Consider the following 19,137-nt stretch of genomic DNA (forward strand, 5'->3'; position numbering starts at 1 on the left):
ACAGAGATGCCAAGTTCAAAGACCAGCTATGCGTGAGATTTTCTGTGAATCTGAGTGAGATCACAGACATTGTGTACAATGTATATGGGGACAGGCTGTGATAGTTGCGTGAGACAGAGATTTGAGGGGATGAACAAGAGTCCAAAATGCTTGAGTTTCACGCATAATGCGTGAGACTTGGTAGCTATGTGCTCATACCTGTAGTTTCTTAACACCTTCCAGCAATTTTGTCACTTCTTACTTACATGAGGACACATAAAGATAAATGATTGGCAGCACAGCCTTTCTGAATGTTGTTGGGTTTGTTACCATGACAACAGATCCCTATCAACAGTTTTTGTACTCAAGAAGTGAATAAGTATACACATCTTATACCATTACCAGTATTGATTTTAAAGTGATTGTTTAACATTGGTTTGACTTTTAAGAAATCTGAGCTAGGAGGTCACACTTGTCACCTGTGTCTGTGATATGTTACAAAAATGAAGCCCAGAAAAAATTTTGTGTTCGAAAATCATTATTTAGTGCTTCAAAAATTGAAATATAAAGTGACCGGAAACACCATCTTAATTTCATCCCATACACTTATGTGTACTATTTAGGTGTCTATAAGACACCTATTTACAAAATCGTTGTTTTCCTTGTAGTTTTAGCTTTTTATTCTCAATAATGGTTGTTTGCAGGGTTTATTAGTTCTAATACATGCACTTGTACACATGTTTCATCTTGGTTTGAGAATTTTTTAAATCGGCTGCTCACAAAGTTAAACAATACCTTTAAATCTCTTTGTGCTGGGCTTTAGGGACTTTTCACTAGGGATGATTGTTACCGGTAAAAATTGATTTTAGAGAGATGAAACCAATTATGCATGTTCTGATTGGTCTAAAGCTTTCAAATTGAAATATCAATTTCAGATTTTTTTTAAAAGCCACCTCTTTGTGAGGAAACAGAAGAAACCTTGTTTCTGGAATTTCCTGAACAGAGGAAATATAAAGCTATGGATAACTCCCCCCCTCCGATAACTCCCCCCCTCCCCCCCCCCCCACCTGCAGCATGGAATTCTACAGTTATCACCCCCCTACCTCCCACAAGTTATTTGCACAAATTCCAACTGGTCGAGTCCTGTCCTATGTCATGAACACTTCTTCGTTACTGACCTCGTCAGCTCCCATGCGTTTGTAATGGAAGCTGTCAAAGGCCAGAAGCTCTCCAGGTCGGGCTGCGGCACTACTTCTCCGTCTGCAAATGATGACCGTGACGATAATACCCCCGATGAGACCGACTGCGAAGGCTGATACGATGCCTATGATGAGTATCTTGTTACTCTGCATGGGACGAAGGGGAAATCATCAAAATGTTCAACCATTACTAAATTTCTATTCAATGAAATTATGGCTGCTATGTAAATTGACATGTTCACACTCTATCGCCGTGTTCACAATATCCCTCGAGTTCCATGTGTGGTCATTACCAAGATCCCATCCTTTTGTACAATTGAGGATCCAAGCTTGTATCAATTGTTCCCTTTCCGGAGGCCAACTGAATCTCAGAGAGGAGATGCATACATGTAGAATGTGCTGATCACCGGTCACTGTTCATGTATGCATACATTCTATGAAAATATCTGGGCCAAGGCAATGGCACCCATGATTGCCATTCCTCCAATTTTGTCAAGCAACCCTTCAACCGATAACCCTTTCAACACATACTTCGCACCAATGAACGCTCCGTGCCACACGAACTTCGCATTTCACATTCCAGCAAACAATTACTTAGTAGTTGTTTCCCTCCCTGGAAATAATCAAGCACAGAGGGGTTCATGGCCCAGTGCACAAAGAGTTAAGAGGACAGATGGAAATCTCTATGTCAACATTTCTATTTGATGATTGAAGGGGAATGCAATTTGCAGGATTGAGACCGGTGGAATATATTTATTCATTTCATTTATCCCTTCATGTGTAAAAATAATAAAACTGTAATGTGTATAATAAAATTAGGCATTATAACATAAGGTGTGGTCCCCTAAGGGATCCAAGTGGATATGAAATGTATGTGATCACAATAATATGGAAGAAAACCCACCTTGAAAATACAAACTGTAATTACAGAAGTTATTACTGCCAAAGAACTGCAACTTACATGTTTGGCTGGTTGGGAAGTGTCACCAGTAGTTCTTAAAGCACCAGTGGAAGGGGAACCGGTACTTCCTGACGTTCCAGAAGAGGATGCTGGGATACTCGAAGTCGGTGTTGATGAAGCTGTGTTTGGACTGGTTGCTACAGACGAAGATGAACCGGTAGCCACTGATGGATTCAAAGTCGTGGATGTCGGAGCAGCTGTGGATGAACTGGTATAAACCTGGGAGGAAATTGGAGTGATTGTTGAAGGGGCTGGCGTTGTGGTCGATGGGGTCGGAGTGTTGCAGTTTGTGGAAGCACAACATAGCACAGTTAAATTTGTATCCTGAGTGAGCAAACAACACGAACAAGTTTAAAATCCTAACAAATTTATCATACGAGTTGATACAACAAAATGAACAGAGATACTTGAGACAATTAAAACAGATTAAATTGGCATAATTGCATCTAATATAATCCTTTTTTCATGCCTTGAAGTTTTTGTTGGCAAAGTGCCAAAAGGATTGAGCATAGATTTATTGTAAAGTAATTCATACATTAAAGTCCTGACTTCTAATCATGGGCTTTCGAGTGGGGAGATGGAACAATAAATTATCCCCCCCCCCCGAACAATAAGTGTGACACAAGAATTTACACCACTGGTACTAATGGAATTCTTTTCTGAATAATAACAGTAGTGCACCTCGGACAAGATTATTTCAAGATAGATGGTGCTACACAGATGCCTATAATAATAATGATAACAATAAAAATAACAGGCATTTATAGTGTCATCTATCTAGAAATAATCTATTCCAAGGCGCATTGTTACCCCAGCTTTAGCTCGAGCTGCCTCTCTGCACTCAGCGCATTAAAGGAATTAATCCTGCCAGATAACCATTCACCTCACCTGGGTTGAGTGCAGCACAATGAGGGTAAACTTCTTGCTGAAGGAAAACACGCCACGGCTGGGATTCGAACCCACGTCCCTTTATAAAGACGAGAGTTGCAACCACTAGACTACAGCGCCCCCACAAATACTATTATTGTCATCATTAAATGGTGTTCTGATTTCTTTTTTCCTCACTCATGAGTTCTTTTTTTTCTTGAGATGCAGTGAACTAAAGATTAGCTCTTTGGACTAATGATATTGGCAATCATCCACAATTCAATATAAACAAATATAACATATACAAAATAATAATAAAAAGGCCTTTGTTAACTACCTATCTACATCATGTTATGGAGAAGAAGCCTTTTCACCTCTAATAAAAGTCTGAAAATTGTACGAAGTTTGTAATCTTCAAAAACTTCATTTAACCCGAGACCTTGATCTGTCTTTATTCCCTTCCTCTTCTTTATTTCTATTTCACATACCTTTTGCAGGAAAGAACCCTCTCGCAATGCACCATCCTTTTCACAGTATTTCTGAAGAGTCTCATTGCCACAGTAGTACGCTGTGACATTATCACCTTGCAGGGCATCCTTAATGGTCAAACACACGTTGGATGATTCTCCACACTGTGTCTCATTAACTGCATCTGTAATGGTATTGTAAGAGCAATTTTGTGAATGTCTTTGGACTCCTAAAACTGAGGAGCGAAACAAACACAGGATGAAAAGTGAAGAAGGAAGAATAAGGACTATCGACAAGAGAGGTAGGGGATGCGACCAACTCTTCAATACCCCTTCAATCAATTCAGAGAGGAAAAAATAGCACCTTTGGGAAATCCCAGCATTGTGATTGATTTGGGGACCTAGACTTGACTTGCAATTGAATGCAAGTTACTGGCAATGCTCTAATGGTCTTTGTGAAACCACCCCGAGGATTTTTCTGACATGAAGGGTGCTGATCATCCATACCTGCAGTGCCAACAAAACAACTGTCCACTGTCGAGTAACCCACATTCTCTCTGTTGATAAATGCATCTATGGTGTTGGAAGAAGAACCCACGAAGCAGTGTGTCTGCAAAAGTAAAATCAGAAAGGAAAAACATAAACATAATCAGTTGTTTGCTCTCAACTCTAAAGGATGTTACAAGGTTATGTTTGAAGGATTAAATTTTTTATGATCAAATTAGCAGCCAAACAGCCAAATCTTGCTCAGACATGGAATTGGAGGGGCATGCCATTTTTACAAGAGAATTCTGACCCAGCAAGAATTTAATCTGAATTTTAAAAAAACCCATAAAACTACCATAAATCTGGAAATTTCATCAAAATAGGATGTAAAATTTTAAGTTCTGATTCTGTTAGCTTACATGTAGTGCTTAATTTCACTAAACATTTACAAGCACATCCTAGTCAGTATGCAATTGAGGGAACCAATTACTGTAGCCCCACTCATATTTCATTACATGAACTGAAACTGAAATATAATATATCTTGTATTTTTCTCATTAAACAGTTTGAAACAAGGTTTGATTACTCTCAGAACATGTAAAGTTGCCATTGTTGATGCTTCATAAATATGCTTCCTTAATGTCAAATCTGGAAAATGAAATATCCTTTATTTTATAAAATGAAATAAAAAAAGGAATAGTGAGTGACATCATCAAATCTCTCAGTTGCAAGTCACTTGCAAATCACTATGTTGTGCATAAAACTGTTTGGTGATTTTTTTAATTTAAATCAAATCTTATCTTGATGAAATTATGAGCATTATGCCTGTAACGTTCTCCTATTTTCTCCTATTTTTTTTTATTCAAATCCACTTTCAGTTGGGGGGCGAGACTTGACCCTTAACACAAAATTACTTGCCTATACAATACTTTGTGTTATCGGACCATTTCCCAAACCATTACATGACATACCTGATTGTCTGATCCAGCACTGCCATTGAAACCAATATCTTTACAAGCTGAATCGGGGGTGGGGCACAAGAAGGAAGCAGTTTCTATGGAACCATTGGTCTTTGTTACAACAACACAACCCATTAGGCTGTCATTTCCATTGGAATTTGTGGTTACTGGAAGTGTAGCTGCTGGATGCACAGTTGTTGATTCGTTTGTCACCCCATCTGTTGCAACAGGACTTCCTCCAGGATTTGCCGAGGCTGTTGTTTGATTCGGGTTTGCTGATCCTGGAGATGCGCCTGTTGCTGGTTGAGTAGGACTTGGCTCAGTTACTGATGGTGGAACAGAACTTGTCAAGTTTGATCCCTTAGATGGTGAAGTTGTGGTCACGTTGTTGGATGTTTGGTTACCAGAAGAAGTTGTTTGGCCACCAGGCACAGAGGGAGCATTACCATTGGTAGTTGTGTTCAGTGGTGGCGATGTTACTTGCTTCATAGTTGAAGGTGTTGCTGTGCTATTTGTTGTTGGTGGTGGTTGAGGTGTTAGAGATGAACATTGCTGTAAGGTCACATACTTGGTACTAGCCACACTCAGTTCTCCATTCACTATATCTAAGCTACCCGCATAGCAAGAGTATTCACCTTCCACTAACCTGTTTAAATTTCACCAAGAAAAATGAATATACATAAATAAAAAACATGAAATTAAATTGTTGGTCCAACAGATTAGGACAATTACAGGTTGCTTTATTTACACCCCCCCCCCCACTCTCCATTACTGATCTTCAAAATTAAGAGTAATGAAGATGTAACAATAGAATATTGAATGAAAGTACATGTAGAAATATTGATACCGGTACATGTATACATTATGTGGAATGAAAATATCAGGCGCCCAACACAGTCTACAGTTTAAATATGATTGTAACTTGTTTTCATTTTTGTATTGTTTCTTGATCTCAAGCGTGTCTTCATAAATGTAGAAATCAAATAAAATCAATTATAGAATCATAAAAAACTGTTGATGCACTGTCACTGACTACCTGTAATTTCATTGCGCAGATTTAAGGACTAAAAAATATAATGGCCCTGATTATAATACGCAATCACAACTCAAAATAATTGTCTTTTCCTAAATACTATACAAGTACAAGTGTGTGAGAGGTAAACAATAGAAAGACATTGTATATTTAAAGTATATCCAATTTCAAAAATAAATACTAACAATGATAATAATACCAGTAATACAAAATAATTCATTTCTTTTACATTATCAATGTCTTGAACTTGAATACAGCCATGATGAAACAACAATACAAATGAAAATAAAAAAAGAAATAAGCAACCAAATCATGCAACATTATTATTGTAAATGACAAAGATTTACTTTGCTGTGAAAAAAATTGAACACTTGGCCTGCTCAAATGACACGTACAGAGAGAGCGAAACCAGAGAAGTGCCCTTGTTTTGAAAGTTTTCAAATGCTGTGATAATTAATCCACCACTTAAAGGAAACCAAAACCCAAGAAGAGAAGTAATCTTATTGGAAAGAGTAAAATGAGAGGAACAATTAAAAAAAAAGTTCATCAAAATCAGTTAAGAAATAAGCAAGTTATGGGAATTTGAAAACTCTTGTTGTACTTTCTATGGGCATCCTCAAATTGGCAAACGTGCTTCAAAAAGGCTGATTTTGTGGACAAATCTCCATTTGTTATGTACACAAATTTTCAGATTTTCCTCATTATCTTTCAAATTGCATCTTGCCTCCTGAGCACAACATATGTCATGGGAAAATATAATCCACACCATATATGTCAAGGTCAGGAGGAGATAATGTGAAATATGTAAAATAAAGGGGGAAATCTGAAAATATGTGTACAAAACAAATGGAGAGTTGTCCACAAAATCAGCCATTTTGAAGCACGTTTGCCAATTTCAGGATCCACATAGTAAGTACAACATGACTTTTTAATCGTCCATAATTTGCTTATTTCATAACCGATTTTGATGAAACTTTTTTTTAATTGTTCCTCTCATTTACTCTTTCCAATAAGATTGCTTCTCTTCTTGGGTTTTGGTTTCCTTTAACATACTGCATAGTCCATCACTCCATTTTCCAAGCACGTTTTACCCCCGGGGGGGCCACTTCCATTCACGAGTGGATACCATGCGCGACCATGGGGTCTCGAAAAGCACCCTTAACACGTAATATCCATATTCTGAAAATGCACCCCTTAACAAGTATTGGCGTGTGAAACCCTACCCTTAAAGTAGACAACCGAAGAATCAAAAGTATTTTATAATGACTTTTTTGGTCATCATTGTAAAGGGGAAGTATTACTAATCAGATATATAACTTCACCTTTTAAAATAGTGATTAGAGTTTGCAGAAATCAGCTCTCAAAAATTACTTATTTTCATGGCATATTTCTGCCTTCGTCCGTCCTCTGGCGAGCTCCAGCTGAGTGACGTCACACCACGAGCAGTGAGCAGCTGAGCTGACAGCAGCCCATTGAAGACGATCTTTCCAATCAGCGTTTTTTGCTCTTAGAATAGTTTATTCCTCTCAAGATTGGTCTTATTACATAGATAAAAGTTTGAATTTTCTGAACAGTAAAATGAAATGCACATTTAACATATTTTGGTAACCGATATTTAGCTTAGAAAAAATTATTTGTTTTCAAGAAATATACGTGAATAAACAAAGCATATTTTCACTTAGAAATCATGCTTGCACCACATTGATATTATTATCAATATAAAGCATAGACATTCGTCTTCACAACTGAATAAAAATTATGAAATTTAATTACTTAGCAAGTTCAGGAACCACAAAAAAACACGGCAATATATGATCGCGAAATGATTGGAATTGCACTTGGATTGCCGAAGCATTGCGAGGCAACTGCAGCGAACGCACTTTGTTCATATATCGTTATGAACACAGTCCATATAATAGCATGGTCTGTGGACAAATCTGTACGCACGCGGTTTTTTTTATGAGTGCGGGGATCCTGGTTCGAAACTCTTTGATTTTTTTTGGTTCTGGATTTTTTTTTTTTAATTATGTTCCTTCCCCATTCCTATCAGCTCTTTTTTCTCTTTTTATTTTCATGTGAGATTCTATTCAGTCCTGTATTTATTAAATCTTACTTCTTAATTGCTGCTTTTGATTTTCAAGTTCTTGATTAGATTCTCTACTTATATTATTTGGGCAGCGACTCACTCACTCACTGACTGGAGTGGAGCAACACAATGACGACTGCAGTGGACAAAATTGGTCTTTACAGTCCACAATTCAATAAAAACGGGCAAAGGAACACAGTTCTGAATCACGTTTGGTCTGAAGTTGTCTAAAACAGAAATTGAATATCACATTACATGAAGAAAACGGTAAATTCGGAAGATATTGAACAGGTCAGTAAGGTGATTCAGTGCATGATGCACAGAGAGATGATGAGCACGTCGATTGTGTGACGTCATAATTCTCGACCGTTTTCGGCTGCGTGATTGTCGGTCTGGGGGGCTGAGAAGGGTGTCTAATAATTTCATTTCTTGCATTTCCACGACATCTATAAGACTTTTTAGTGACATATTTGTGTATAAAAAGACAATACCTTTCCATCCATATATAATTTGTCTATAATCATCACTTTCGTGAAATTTTCTTCGTGTGTCTCCTTTAACAAGTTTTGGAAACAAGACGATACTCTTGGCAAATATTCCCTGAAATGAACCCCTAAACAAGTACAAGAATGTTTTATTGTTACGGGTCCTTCGGTCGTCGGCTTTACCTTATTTGGTTTAGTACGACCCCACCTTCTACACCTCCCGCAAATCGGACTCTAAACACGAAGTGTTGGGGCAAAAAGGACATCCTTTATAAAACATTTTAATTTTGTTTTATCATCCCCGCAAATTCGACCCTAAACACGTAATTTTCCTAGCGAAAAGGATACCCTTTTTTCATTATTTTTGTGTTTTTGACACCCTTATCACGTTACGTACGTAACGTGCCCTATCGTGAAAAAGACATCCTTTTTACATGTTTTTTTGGTCGCGCATGGTATCCACTCGTCAATGTAAGTGGCCCCCCCCGGGTTTCACCAATACATGGTGGTGTAACAGCTAGAGCAGGGTAATACATTGGATGGGTGCCTAGTTTATGCATACTCACCAAGGCCCATTCATTATACAGCAAACATGGAGAACAATGGAACACAGAGTCATCGTGACTCGGCATTGTTGAGCTGACATCATCAACAGCATGTTGAAATATTTGTCTATCACCTCTGAATGCAGCTCAGTACTACTTCTGAAAAGTTATAAACATAAAGAATTAATAACAGATCTAGATTTCAGAGTTTGAAGTCCTAGTAGTAACAGCACTATACCAGAACACACTTGAAAAAAAAATCTACTTGGCTTTAGACCAAGTTCCATGATACCCATCCCAGAGATCTAGGTCTAGTCCATACTCATCAATCACTCAATTGTTAATACAATTTGAGAAAGAGAGAGAAAAAGAAAAGGAAAAACAATCTTATTGAACCACATGTAAATACATTATATACAGTGCATATTAAAAAAAACGGGACAGTTTTGAAGTCTTATCAAAATTTTGTTTCAAATTATGATATCTATATTTTTTTGTTAATAGATGCTCTGAAATCTTATCTTTCAAATACCATTAAAATGGATAAGTTTTGTTCATGCTTGAGCAAACACAGATAATTTTTTTCAGTGGTTCAAAGAAAGGCTTGCACCAGAGAATGAGAAACATCATCAGATTTCTTGCTACATGTAATCAGCACACTTTCTTTTGACCTTTTCAGTATCTATGCCATAATTTTCTAATTATGCTGTCAAAAGCCATGTACAAAGCTATTCATTCACTTGAATTGTTTTGATGTTATTTTATTAATACGTTATTTTTCGCATTTAAAATTTCTTTGTAAGTAAAAACTAAAAAAATGTCAACTCAAAAAAGGGGATTCACATTATCAATGGTAATGGGACAGTTTGTAATTTACATGTAATCAAATCCTATTATTGCATACTGCAAAGTCTATGATGCCTTTGAAAGACATTAATCCTTCCGTTAGAATTAATATTGTCCTGTCAAGCACACAATTTAACTTGTTCAAGGAATCAATGTCCCTTTTACAGTAAAATTCATGTCATTCAAAGGCACCATAACCGCCGTTGCACATAATAAAAGGATATGACTTAATAATACAAGCTTTCCCGATTTATTATCGAAATCTCCTTGCTTGAGTAGACAATTTTTTCTTACCTCCTTATATCAAATGGTAATTAAAGAAAACATATTAAATTAAAAAACTTGTGAGTCTTGCCTGATTTCACGGTCAATAAAATGTGCAATATAATCTTTTGACCCCTAGATGACCTTTGACCCTCATCATTCACAGAGATACACATGCAATATTACCCAAGTATCATATGTACCAAATATGAATACAATTGGTGCAAAAGTAAAGAAATGAGAGCAAGTTGAAAAAAAACTTCAAAAAAGAATAGACATGACCATATATCATTTGACCTTTTGACCCCTAGATGAACATTGGCCTAATCATCCTCATGGACCAATATGTGGTATCACCCAAGAATCACATTTACCAAGTATAAAACATAATTGATACAAAAATAACAAAATGTGAGCAAGTTGAACAAAAACTAGCTTCAAGCCTGATGATCAATATTTTCTTATTTTCTGCCACTTGGCGCAAGCCTTTTTTTTAACCTGTGACAAAAAACGTTCCAAGTTCGCTCAAGCATGAACAAAACTCATTTTATATGGCATTTGAAAGAAAGACCTCAGAGAATCTATTAACATCAAAATATATATTTCATGATTTGAAACAAAATCTTGATACACTTTTCAAGACTGTCCCGTTTTTTTTATATGCACTGTATAACCTAAATATGTATGTATTTGGGAGTTGAGACTGAATAGTCTTTTGGAACTATAGACTAAAGCATCAATATTAGGAAAATTTGAATTTATCTTCGGAAAAGGGAACTTACGGTAGACAAAATAGATCAAGAAAAGTACATTCTTGAATATTATCAGGAAGTTTATTCCATTGTTGAAGGACTAAATATATTGAAATTCATTTTTCCCATATGACATTGTAATGATTTACACTAAGGGGGATGCAAACATCTTTCTATTACAGTGAACGTATTGGGTAACACTCATTGAGAAGCTGCTGAAAGTCTGAAACTATTTTATAAACCCTCACTTTATGCTGACATTTAAAACAATCGCAAGGATTTTGAAGATCAATATATTTATCACCGGTGGAACCCAATGACAATGTAAGTTGCGAAGTATAGGAAAAACTAATTTTAGGCAAGTTTGTTTCAAGAGCTTTAGTTTATAAAGCATTGTGTAATTCTAAAATTTAGTACCCTGTAGCTTAGTTTCTTATTCATTCTTGTACCGTTTGTCTTGTAAAAGATTCAGCAATTCAAGCTCTGTGACATGCTGTGAATGGATTCTTTAATAAACTTTTGTCATTACCAGTACCATAATTACATGAATTAGGTTATAATTTTTTTAACTTATTTTCTTAATATTAAGCTGGATCTGATCTAACGTAAGGCCTAGACCCAATTCAGTAATGATCACAATACAACTGCAAAACAGATGATCTACACATGCCAGGTCCCAACACTAATACCTTGGTCACATTTGATCTACGGCGCGGCCGTACGGCGAGTCGACAACAGCCGTTTTATTAATTTCAATAGCAAATGTGACAATGGACGTTCCACTCCACTCTCCGTATTAAATTTCGATTTTAAATAATTTCCATTGTTTTTTGTTACTCAATTTCCGACCGGGGATGACTTACCATAAATCCAACCTCAGCTCACACAAGGCACAGTCTACAGTACAATAAATGTACAAAATTAATTATCCACTGCCACTGCACCCCACTGCACTGATCGGTGAGACAGAGTGAGCGGTCCAGATGATCTCTTCTTCTGAACTGAAGTCTTCTGTACTCGTTGACGTTAGGCTAGCTTTTTTGGCTGCAATCACTGCCTCCTTTAATCGTGGAGATTATTGCTGTATAAAAAACCAAAGTACTTCGACACAGAAAATTCAACTCAAGAAATGAGTCTGCAAACACAGAACGTTTGTCGGGATCCGCTTGACTTGAGTTTCCACTAAAAGGCACTATTCAGTACTACAGCTACGTACAAAATACAACATACTACTGGATGGACGTGACGATCGAGGTCGGGGGCCGGGGATTCCCCCATGTAGCACCGTGTGCGAGAACCATAGGCAAGAACGCGCCAGCGCCACGGATGGTGGATGCATTATATCCGGGGTCATCATCATGTTACGAGGAGAGGTAATCCTGTTGACCTCGATCTCTTAAACAGATAGATAGATAGATAGATATATAGATAGAGGCCCGAATTCACAAAGGTGGACTAAAGTTATACCGGGGTTAAATTTAGTCGGGGGTTAGCTAATACCGGGGTATAAAGTTAGTCCACCGCGCTATTCACAAACGGTGGACTTACTAATCCATGGACTAACTTTATACCCGGATGCTAAAGTTAGTCCACGGCTGAGTTATACCCGGGGTATAACTTTAGTCCATGGATTAAAATGACGTCAAATGACGCGTTTTATACCCCGGGTATAACTTTAGTCCACCTTTGTGAATTCGGGCCAGAGGGTTTATTAATAAATCATCATTTTGCGGCATATAGCCGAATTGCGATGACACAGAGGCATATGGTTATTTTATAATACAAAAAAGAATAAGTCCAAAGGAAAATACTCACATATCACAAATCATAAAAAGGTACAATGTAGATCATAAAAAGAAGGAAGGAAAGAGAGAGAGAGAGAGTGAGAAAGAAAGAAAGAAAATAAGGAAGAAAGAATTAAAGAAAGAAAAAAGAAAGCTTAGAACGATCCTCGGAAAGATGCGGGAGAACGATGATTCAAAAGAAAGAAAGAAGAAATAAAATTGAAAGAAGAAAACAATTGAAAGAAAATCCAATCAATTTGGCTTTAGCCAATTCACCGGTTTGGTAAGAAGTTATTTTACAGATATATAGGCCACGTATTTGGAAAATCAGGGCGTTGTGGCGTGCGCCTGTAATCCAAGCTGTGGGGAAGTTACAAATTGATGCAGAGGGTCGAGGTTCGAGCCCTGGTCACGTCTTTCGGATGGTGACGTTAAAGGTCGGTCCCAGACGTAAATAATCATATCTGATTGATACACGTCTGACAAAACTCAAATACACACACACACACACACAGGGTGAGAGGGCGACCGGAGGCAAACTGCTTACTTTTAGGTATCACAGGCCTAATTCATATAGTCGTGTGTTAAATTGGCACTTTAAACAAAATCATAAAAAATAAGGAGGAAATTCGGGGGTCGAATGTTTACTACAAGTGGATAGGATATATATCTGGCAATCCATATCTGACCAGAAAAGGGTCCCTCGACCGGCTCATTTTAAAAATAAATTGGCATGTTTGAAGACATCTTCGGGGGGAGCAGATTCATCACCTTATAGGTGTCACCGCGTAAAACATTCCCCATAGACTTGTGTGTTAAAATGGCACTTTTGAAAAATTCATAAAAAATAAATGTGAAATTAGAGGGTGGAATGTTTACTACCATTGGATAGGATATATATCTGACATTCCATATCTGACCAGGAAAGGGTACCGTAGCCAACTCATTTTAAAAATAAATCGCCATTTATGAAGATATATATGAATGGATCAAATTCATCAACTGAAACAGTAAAATAGCCCTAATTAGTCCGCCAGTCAAAAAATAGTTCCAAGTCACTTATTTATCGTCCCAATTTGGGCGCAGGAAGTTCAGTAGTTACCATTTCTAGAATCAGTGTTAGATTTTTAATCATTGTCATATATTTTTGTCAATCATCAACATCCCAGGACCAAAATCCAGTTGAAACCAATTAGAGCAAAACCAAGTGAAACCAGTTGGCCAACTGGTTTCAATAGGGAAATTGGAACAACTGGTTCCAATTGAAAACCAGTTGCCAACTGGTTCCAGTTAAAACCAATTGGGCAACTGGAACCAGTTGGCTATTGGTTACAATTGGTTTTCAATTGGTTCCAGTTGTTCCAATTTCCCTATTAAAACCAGTTGAATCCAATTGGAGGGAACTGGTTTTCAACTGGAACCAATTGGTTTCCAACTGGATCCAATTGGAACTTCCAGTTGGAATGAACTTAATCAGTTACAAATTAATTAGCATTTGCACTAACTATTGCTCATGCCAACACAGAAGCAGTGTTATTTGTCTATTAATACCAATGTAAAGGGCATTAATAAAATACAGACTTTCATATGTATATATTCATATTGGAGTTCTTCAAATATATGTATTTTTATTTGATGTAATTTGGTAACAGTTAGTGGTGTACTAATTATCTTTGAATCTGTTTTAATTAAAATCTATAACATTTATAAACATGGTTTTCACTGCTAAGTATTGGAAACACTTATCTGAAAAAAGTGTGGAACTTCAAATTGAAAAAAATTGAATAGATACATTGTAAATTATGATGAATCTCATAAAATATCAATCTGTGCACACTGGCAGAAAATATGCAAATTAACTGGTTTCAATTGGATCCAGTTGGGTAACTGGAAAATTTCCAATTGGAAACCAATTGGAAATCATTTCCAGTTACCCACTACTGGATCGATCCAGTTAGGATTTCCAGTTACCCAACTGGTTCCATTTTTATTTCCAGTTACCCAACTGGTTCCAATTAGAATTCAGTTACCTATCTTTCCAGTTAGAATTCATCTCCAGTTAACCAATTGGTTCCATTTAGGATTTCCAGTTACCCAACTGGTTCAATTTTTAGAAATCATATGCAGTTGGAAGTCATTTCCAGTTACCCAACTGGTTCCAGTTAGAAATCATTTCCAGTTGGAAGTCATATCCATTTACCCAACTGGTTCCAGTTAGGATTTCCAGTTGCCCAACTGGTTCCAGTTAGGATTTCCAATTTCCCAACTGGTTTCAACACTGGTTTCAACACTCGCGCTACGCGCACATATGGGACATCAAAATCCAGTGTTCAAGTCAATAGAGTTTTCATTGGTCGTTTTAAGCGAGATATGTATATACACATCCTGCAATTTTCATGAATAAAACTCACTTCACTCGAAAGCTCGTGAACTTGTAAGCTAGTGAACAGTTTTTGCGAGAGTGATCACGAATTTCCTTGTTGACCAGAGTAGATTGCGAGACAAATGAATACCCTCTAGCGATGGTTTCAATTGGTTTCAACTGGAAATTGTTAAATTCCAGTTAAAACCAATTGAAACCAGTTGAAACCAATTGAAACCAGTTGGAAATCCAACTGGTTTCAATTGGATTTTGGTCCTGGGATCAAATTTAAAAAAATTCGAATGGGTTGGGTCGAACGAATATCTTTAGCCCTACTGATGTAATTAGGCTCATGGCACCCTCAAACAGCAAAATAGCCCTAATCCTTTCGCCAGTCAAAATATAGTCCAAAATTGGTGATATTTCTTCCCAATTTGGGAAAAGGAAGTTCATTAATTACCAAAAATAGAATCAGTGTTAGATGGACATTCATATGCATACACTTTGTCAATCAGCAATCAAAATTTAAAAAAAAATAGCAATGTGTTAATTGGCTCGAATGAATATCTCTGCTTTCCCAATGTTAATAGGCCCGTGCAGCCTGTAAATCATTCTCTTTGCAAGGTATGTTTGAATAAGTATTACACCGTGATAAGAGGCTATATACACTCGGCAAAAAAGTTCTTGGACACTTATAAAAGTTAAAATATTCCATATAGATATTTGATTGAAGTCAAATTATTGTATGACATTATGACCAGACAATATTCCTCTTCCAGTATGACATGACATTTTTATGCGAACATGCTTTAAACAATAGCAATATGTCAGTAAAAGAAAGTTGCAAGGAAACGATCAGTCATTCTTTCAGTTGTGAAGTTGAACACTTTTGGGATCAGGAAAATCGGTCAATCAAAGAATTAAACCAGGAGACACTCTTCAAGATGTCCGGCATTATCTCCTGGAAAAATGGGACAAAATCACCCCAGAGCAAATTCGCTTGTGACTTGTGACTTGTGACAAGCATTCGACGTCGGCATGGTCGGTGTGCTGCACTAATTCAGAGCCAGGGTGTACAAACGACATATTGAATTTTCTTTTGCTTATGCCAAGATACTGAAATTTGACATTTTTTTTCATCGAATAGCTTTGACTTAAATTCCAGTGGAAATGTGGAATAGTGATGCATCCAAGGTGGATAACATTCTCTTCGCTTGACTTTAAAGGACAAGTCCACCCCAACAAAAACTTGATTTGAATAAAAAGAGAAAAATTCAACAGGCATAACACTGAAAATTTCATCAAAATCGGATGTAAAATAAGAAAGTTATGGCATTTTAAAGTTTCGCTTATTTTCAACAAAATTATACTGCACATCTCAGTCGGTATGCCAATGAGGAAACTGATGACATCACTCACTCACTATTTCTTTTGTATTTTATTATATGAAATATGAAATATTATTATTTTCTCGTCATTGTCATGTGAAATGAAGTTTCATTCCTCCCTGAACACATGGAATTCCATTATTTTAACATTTTGTGATTCAGGCAAGGAGGTCCTAATTATCAAATTCGTAAAAATTGAAATATTGTATAATTCAAACAATAAAAAATAAAAGAAATAGTGAGTGAGTGACGTCATCGACTCTCTCATTTGGATGTAACTGGCTCGTTCATATAACTATTTTGTTGAAAATAAGCGAAACTTTGAAATGTCATAACTTTGTTATTTTACATCCGATTTTGATGAAATTTTCAGCATTGTGCTTGTCTGATTTTTCTCTCTTTATTTAAATCAACATTTTTCTGAGGTGGACTTGACCTTTAAGTTTGCTTAATATCGTTTAATGAATATTTATGCCATATAAACTTTAACAACTGAAAGAATGTTGATCGTTTTCTTGCAATTTTCTTTTACTGACATTGTTATCGTTTAGTGCCTGTAACCAGCCATGCACTGCACTGATCCATTTCTTGCAATTTACTTTTAAATATACGGACATTGCTATTGTTTAAAGCATTTAATCACCCACGTATGACTGTTCACATGAAAATGTCATGTCATACTGGAAGGGGAATATTGTCTGGTCGTGTTGACATACAATGCCTTTAATCAAATATCTATATGGAATATTTCAACTTTTATTAGTGTCCAAGAACTTTTTTGCCGAGTGTATTATTTTTAAAAGATTTCATGATATTTTCCTGCAATTGGTCCATCACTCATTCATCCTCCTTGAGCTAGAACCCTCCATCTGAAATATTATTTTTATTATCATTATTATTATCACTATTACTGTTATCATATTGTTATTTTTATTATTAATACTATTATTATTATTATTGTTGTTGTTGTTGCTGTTATTGTAATAATTATTATTATTATCATCATCACCATCATCATCATCATCATTATGATTATCATCATTATCATATATTTTTCGTCACCATCGTCATCATTAATTTAGTGTTATTGGTAATTTTATTAGTTTTAATTTTCCCGAATTTTAATCTTGTTCAAATGTTAAATATCTTGATAATATACGAATTATAATTATAGTTGTGCCCCTCCCAATCTACCCCCCCCCCCCCCTCCATGAAAAAAATGCAATTCGAAAAAAAATAAACTTAGCGACACCATAGTTTTAAAGAGCCGCCGGAAAACACGTGTGCATATATTACACGGCTGCGACGACGATACAGGAAAGCTGTTATTTAGGAGATTTATTTAAAGGTAATAAGCAATTTTTCTCTTGATATTGCATTAACATGTTTTAGGAAACCATTCTCTGTAAAACTTGTGAAAATCTTATGAGAAAAACGTCTATAAATTTGAAATCTTAACGCTCTTTTTTAGTGTTCCACACATGCGCTCGTCTTCTCGAGCAAGCTTGTACAATGTTGCCGCGCTCAGCTCATGCTCGCGCCCGTACCTCGGGCGAAGTTCGTGCAGGCTCCACCTGACTACCGCTACACTAGTCACTACGCTGGGGGGGGGGGGGGCGGGGGCACTTCCATTGACGAGTGGATACCATGCGCGACCATGGGGTCTCGAAAAGCCTGGGGGGGGGCACTCGACCAAAAAAAAGTGGTGGGGGTGTGTTGCGGGCGAGACAAATAATGGGGGCCTGGCTTGGAGTTCGAGCGGGCTTTTAATTGTAAACAAATTTTTACTAAAATTTTTTTCATATCATTTGGGTGTGGAAAGTGGAAACACTGTTCCAAGGACCCCCATTTTCACAAACATTTGTAGTTCCGAAGCCCGGTCCTTGGAACGGGCTTCGGAACTACAATGTTTGTGAAAATGGGGGTCCTTGCCCGGGGGGGCACTCGACCCAAAAAGTGGTGGGGGTGTGCCGTGGGCGAGACAAAAAACGGGGGCCTTGGAGCGGGCTTATTGTAAAAAGGAGGGTCCTCGGAACGGGCTTCGGAACGACAAATGTTTGTGAAAACGGGGGTCCTTGGAACGGATCGCCAGCCTGTGAGTGCGTATGCATCCCTATCATTGTTGTTGTTCGTTGTGGGTCGTTTCCACACCCAAATGATGATATGATCTCCTCTGTATTCTCTCACTCTCAGTGTGTTTGTCACAACACAAGGTTGATGAGCTGCAGCTGCTAGGTACCAGGGTAGGAATTATTTTTTTTTAGGGGCTACTTTTTTTTTACATTTGGTAGGGTTACCAAAAGGTCGGCCGATCCAATGAGCAAAAAGCCTATGGGCAAATGAAAAGCCAATTGCAAGTGCGTAAATCGTGCGCATTGCCACCCATCGTCTGTTCTCGATGGCAAAAATGAGCATTGAAATGCTTTTCCTCAGCAAATTAGTTCATCTTAGTTACAAATTTTAGGCTCGTTGTTGTCTATATTAAATTTGACTAATGTGGGATGAAGTGTCTTACCTTCATGTGGTATCGAAAGTGACGTTTGGTGGTTAAATCCACGAGAAATCCACGATTATCGTCGCGTGTATTCGCTATGGAGAAAAATGCGTGCGATCGCATGCATTATTGCAAGCTCGAGATGGCGCTGTTGAACATGGTCTAGAAATTCATAAAAAA

At 37.1% G+C, this 19,137-nt stretch overlaps 2 protein-coding genes across 3 annotated transcripts in view; one reads left to right on the forward strand and one right to left on the reverse strand.

The window, feature by feature from the left end:
- Positions 1–1,041: 1,041 nt before the first annotated feature.
- On the reverse strand, positions 1,042–12,203 carry LOC121424697 (mucin-2-like). 2 transcript variants are annotated; one of them, XM_041620446.1, is made up of 7 exons: positions 11,793–12,203; positions 9,089–9,226; positions 4,931–5,564; positions 3,981–4,083; positions 3,495–3,658; positions 2,140–2,358; positions 1,042–1,325 (listed from the first exon to the last, which is right to left on the reverse strand). In XM_041620446.1, the coding sequence occupies exons 2-7, from the start codon at positions 9,178–9,180 to the stop codon at positions 1,128–1,130; spliced, it is 1,410 nt and encodes a 469-aa protein (XP_041476380.1). In that variant the 5' UTR covers positions 9,181–9,226; positions 11,793–12,203; the 3' UTR covers positions 1,042–1,127. The 2 variants fall into 2 exon arrangements, with proteins under 2 accessions (XP_041476380.1, XP_041476379.1); XM_041620445.1 differs by having other exon boundaries at positions 2,140–2,463; positions 11,793–12,201.
- A 5,519-nt stretch (positions 12,204–17,722) lies between these two features.
- The window catches only part of LOC121425343 (RRP12-like protein), a 55,277-nt gene continuing 53,862 nt past the window's right edge, over positions 17,723–19,137 (forward strand). Inside the window, exon 1 of the mRNA XM_041621371.1 lies at positions 17,723–17,811. The gene's annotated coding sequence lies outside the window, so the exon portion shown is untranslated. The remainder of the gene's footprint in view (positions 17,812–19,137) is intronic.

Source organism: Lytechinus variegatus, chromosome 12 (genome assembly GCF_018143015.1).
Source record: "Lytechinus variegatus isolate NC3 chromosome 12, Lvar_3.0, whole genome shotgun sequence".
Taxonomy (NCBI): domain Eukaryota; kingdom Metazoa; phylum Echinodermata; class Echinoidea; order Temnopleuroida; family Toxopneustidae; genus Lytechinus; species Lytechinus variegatus.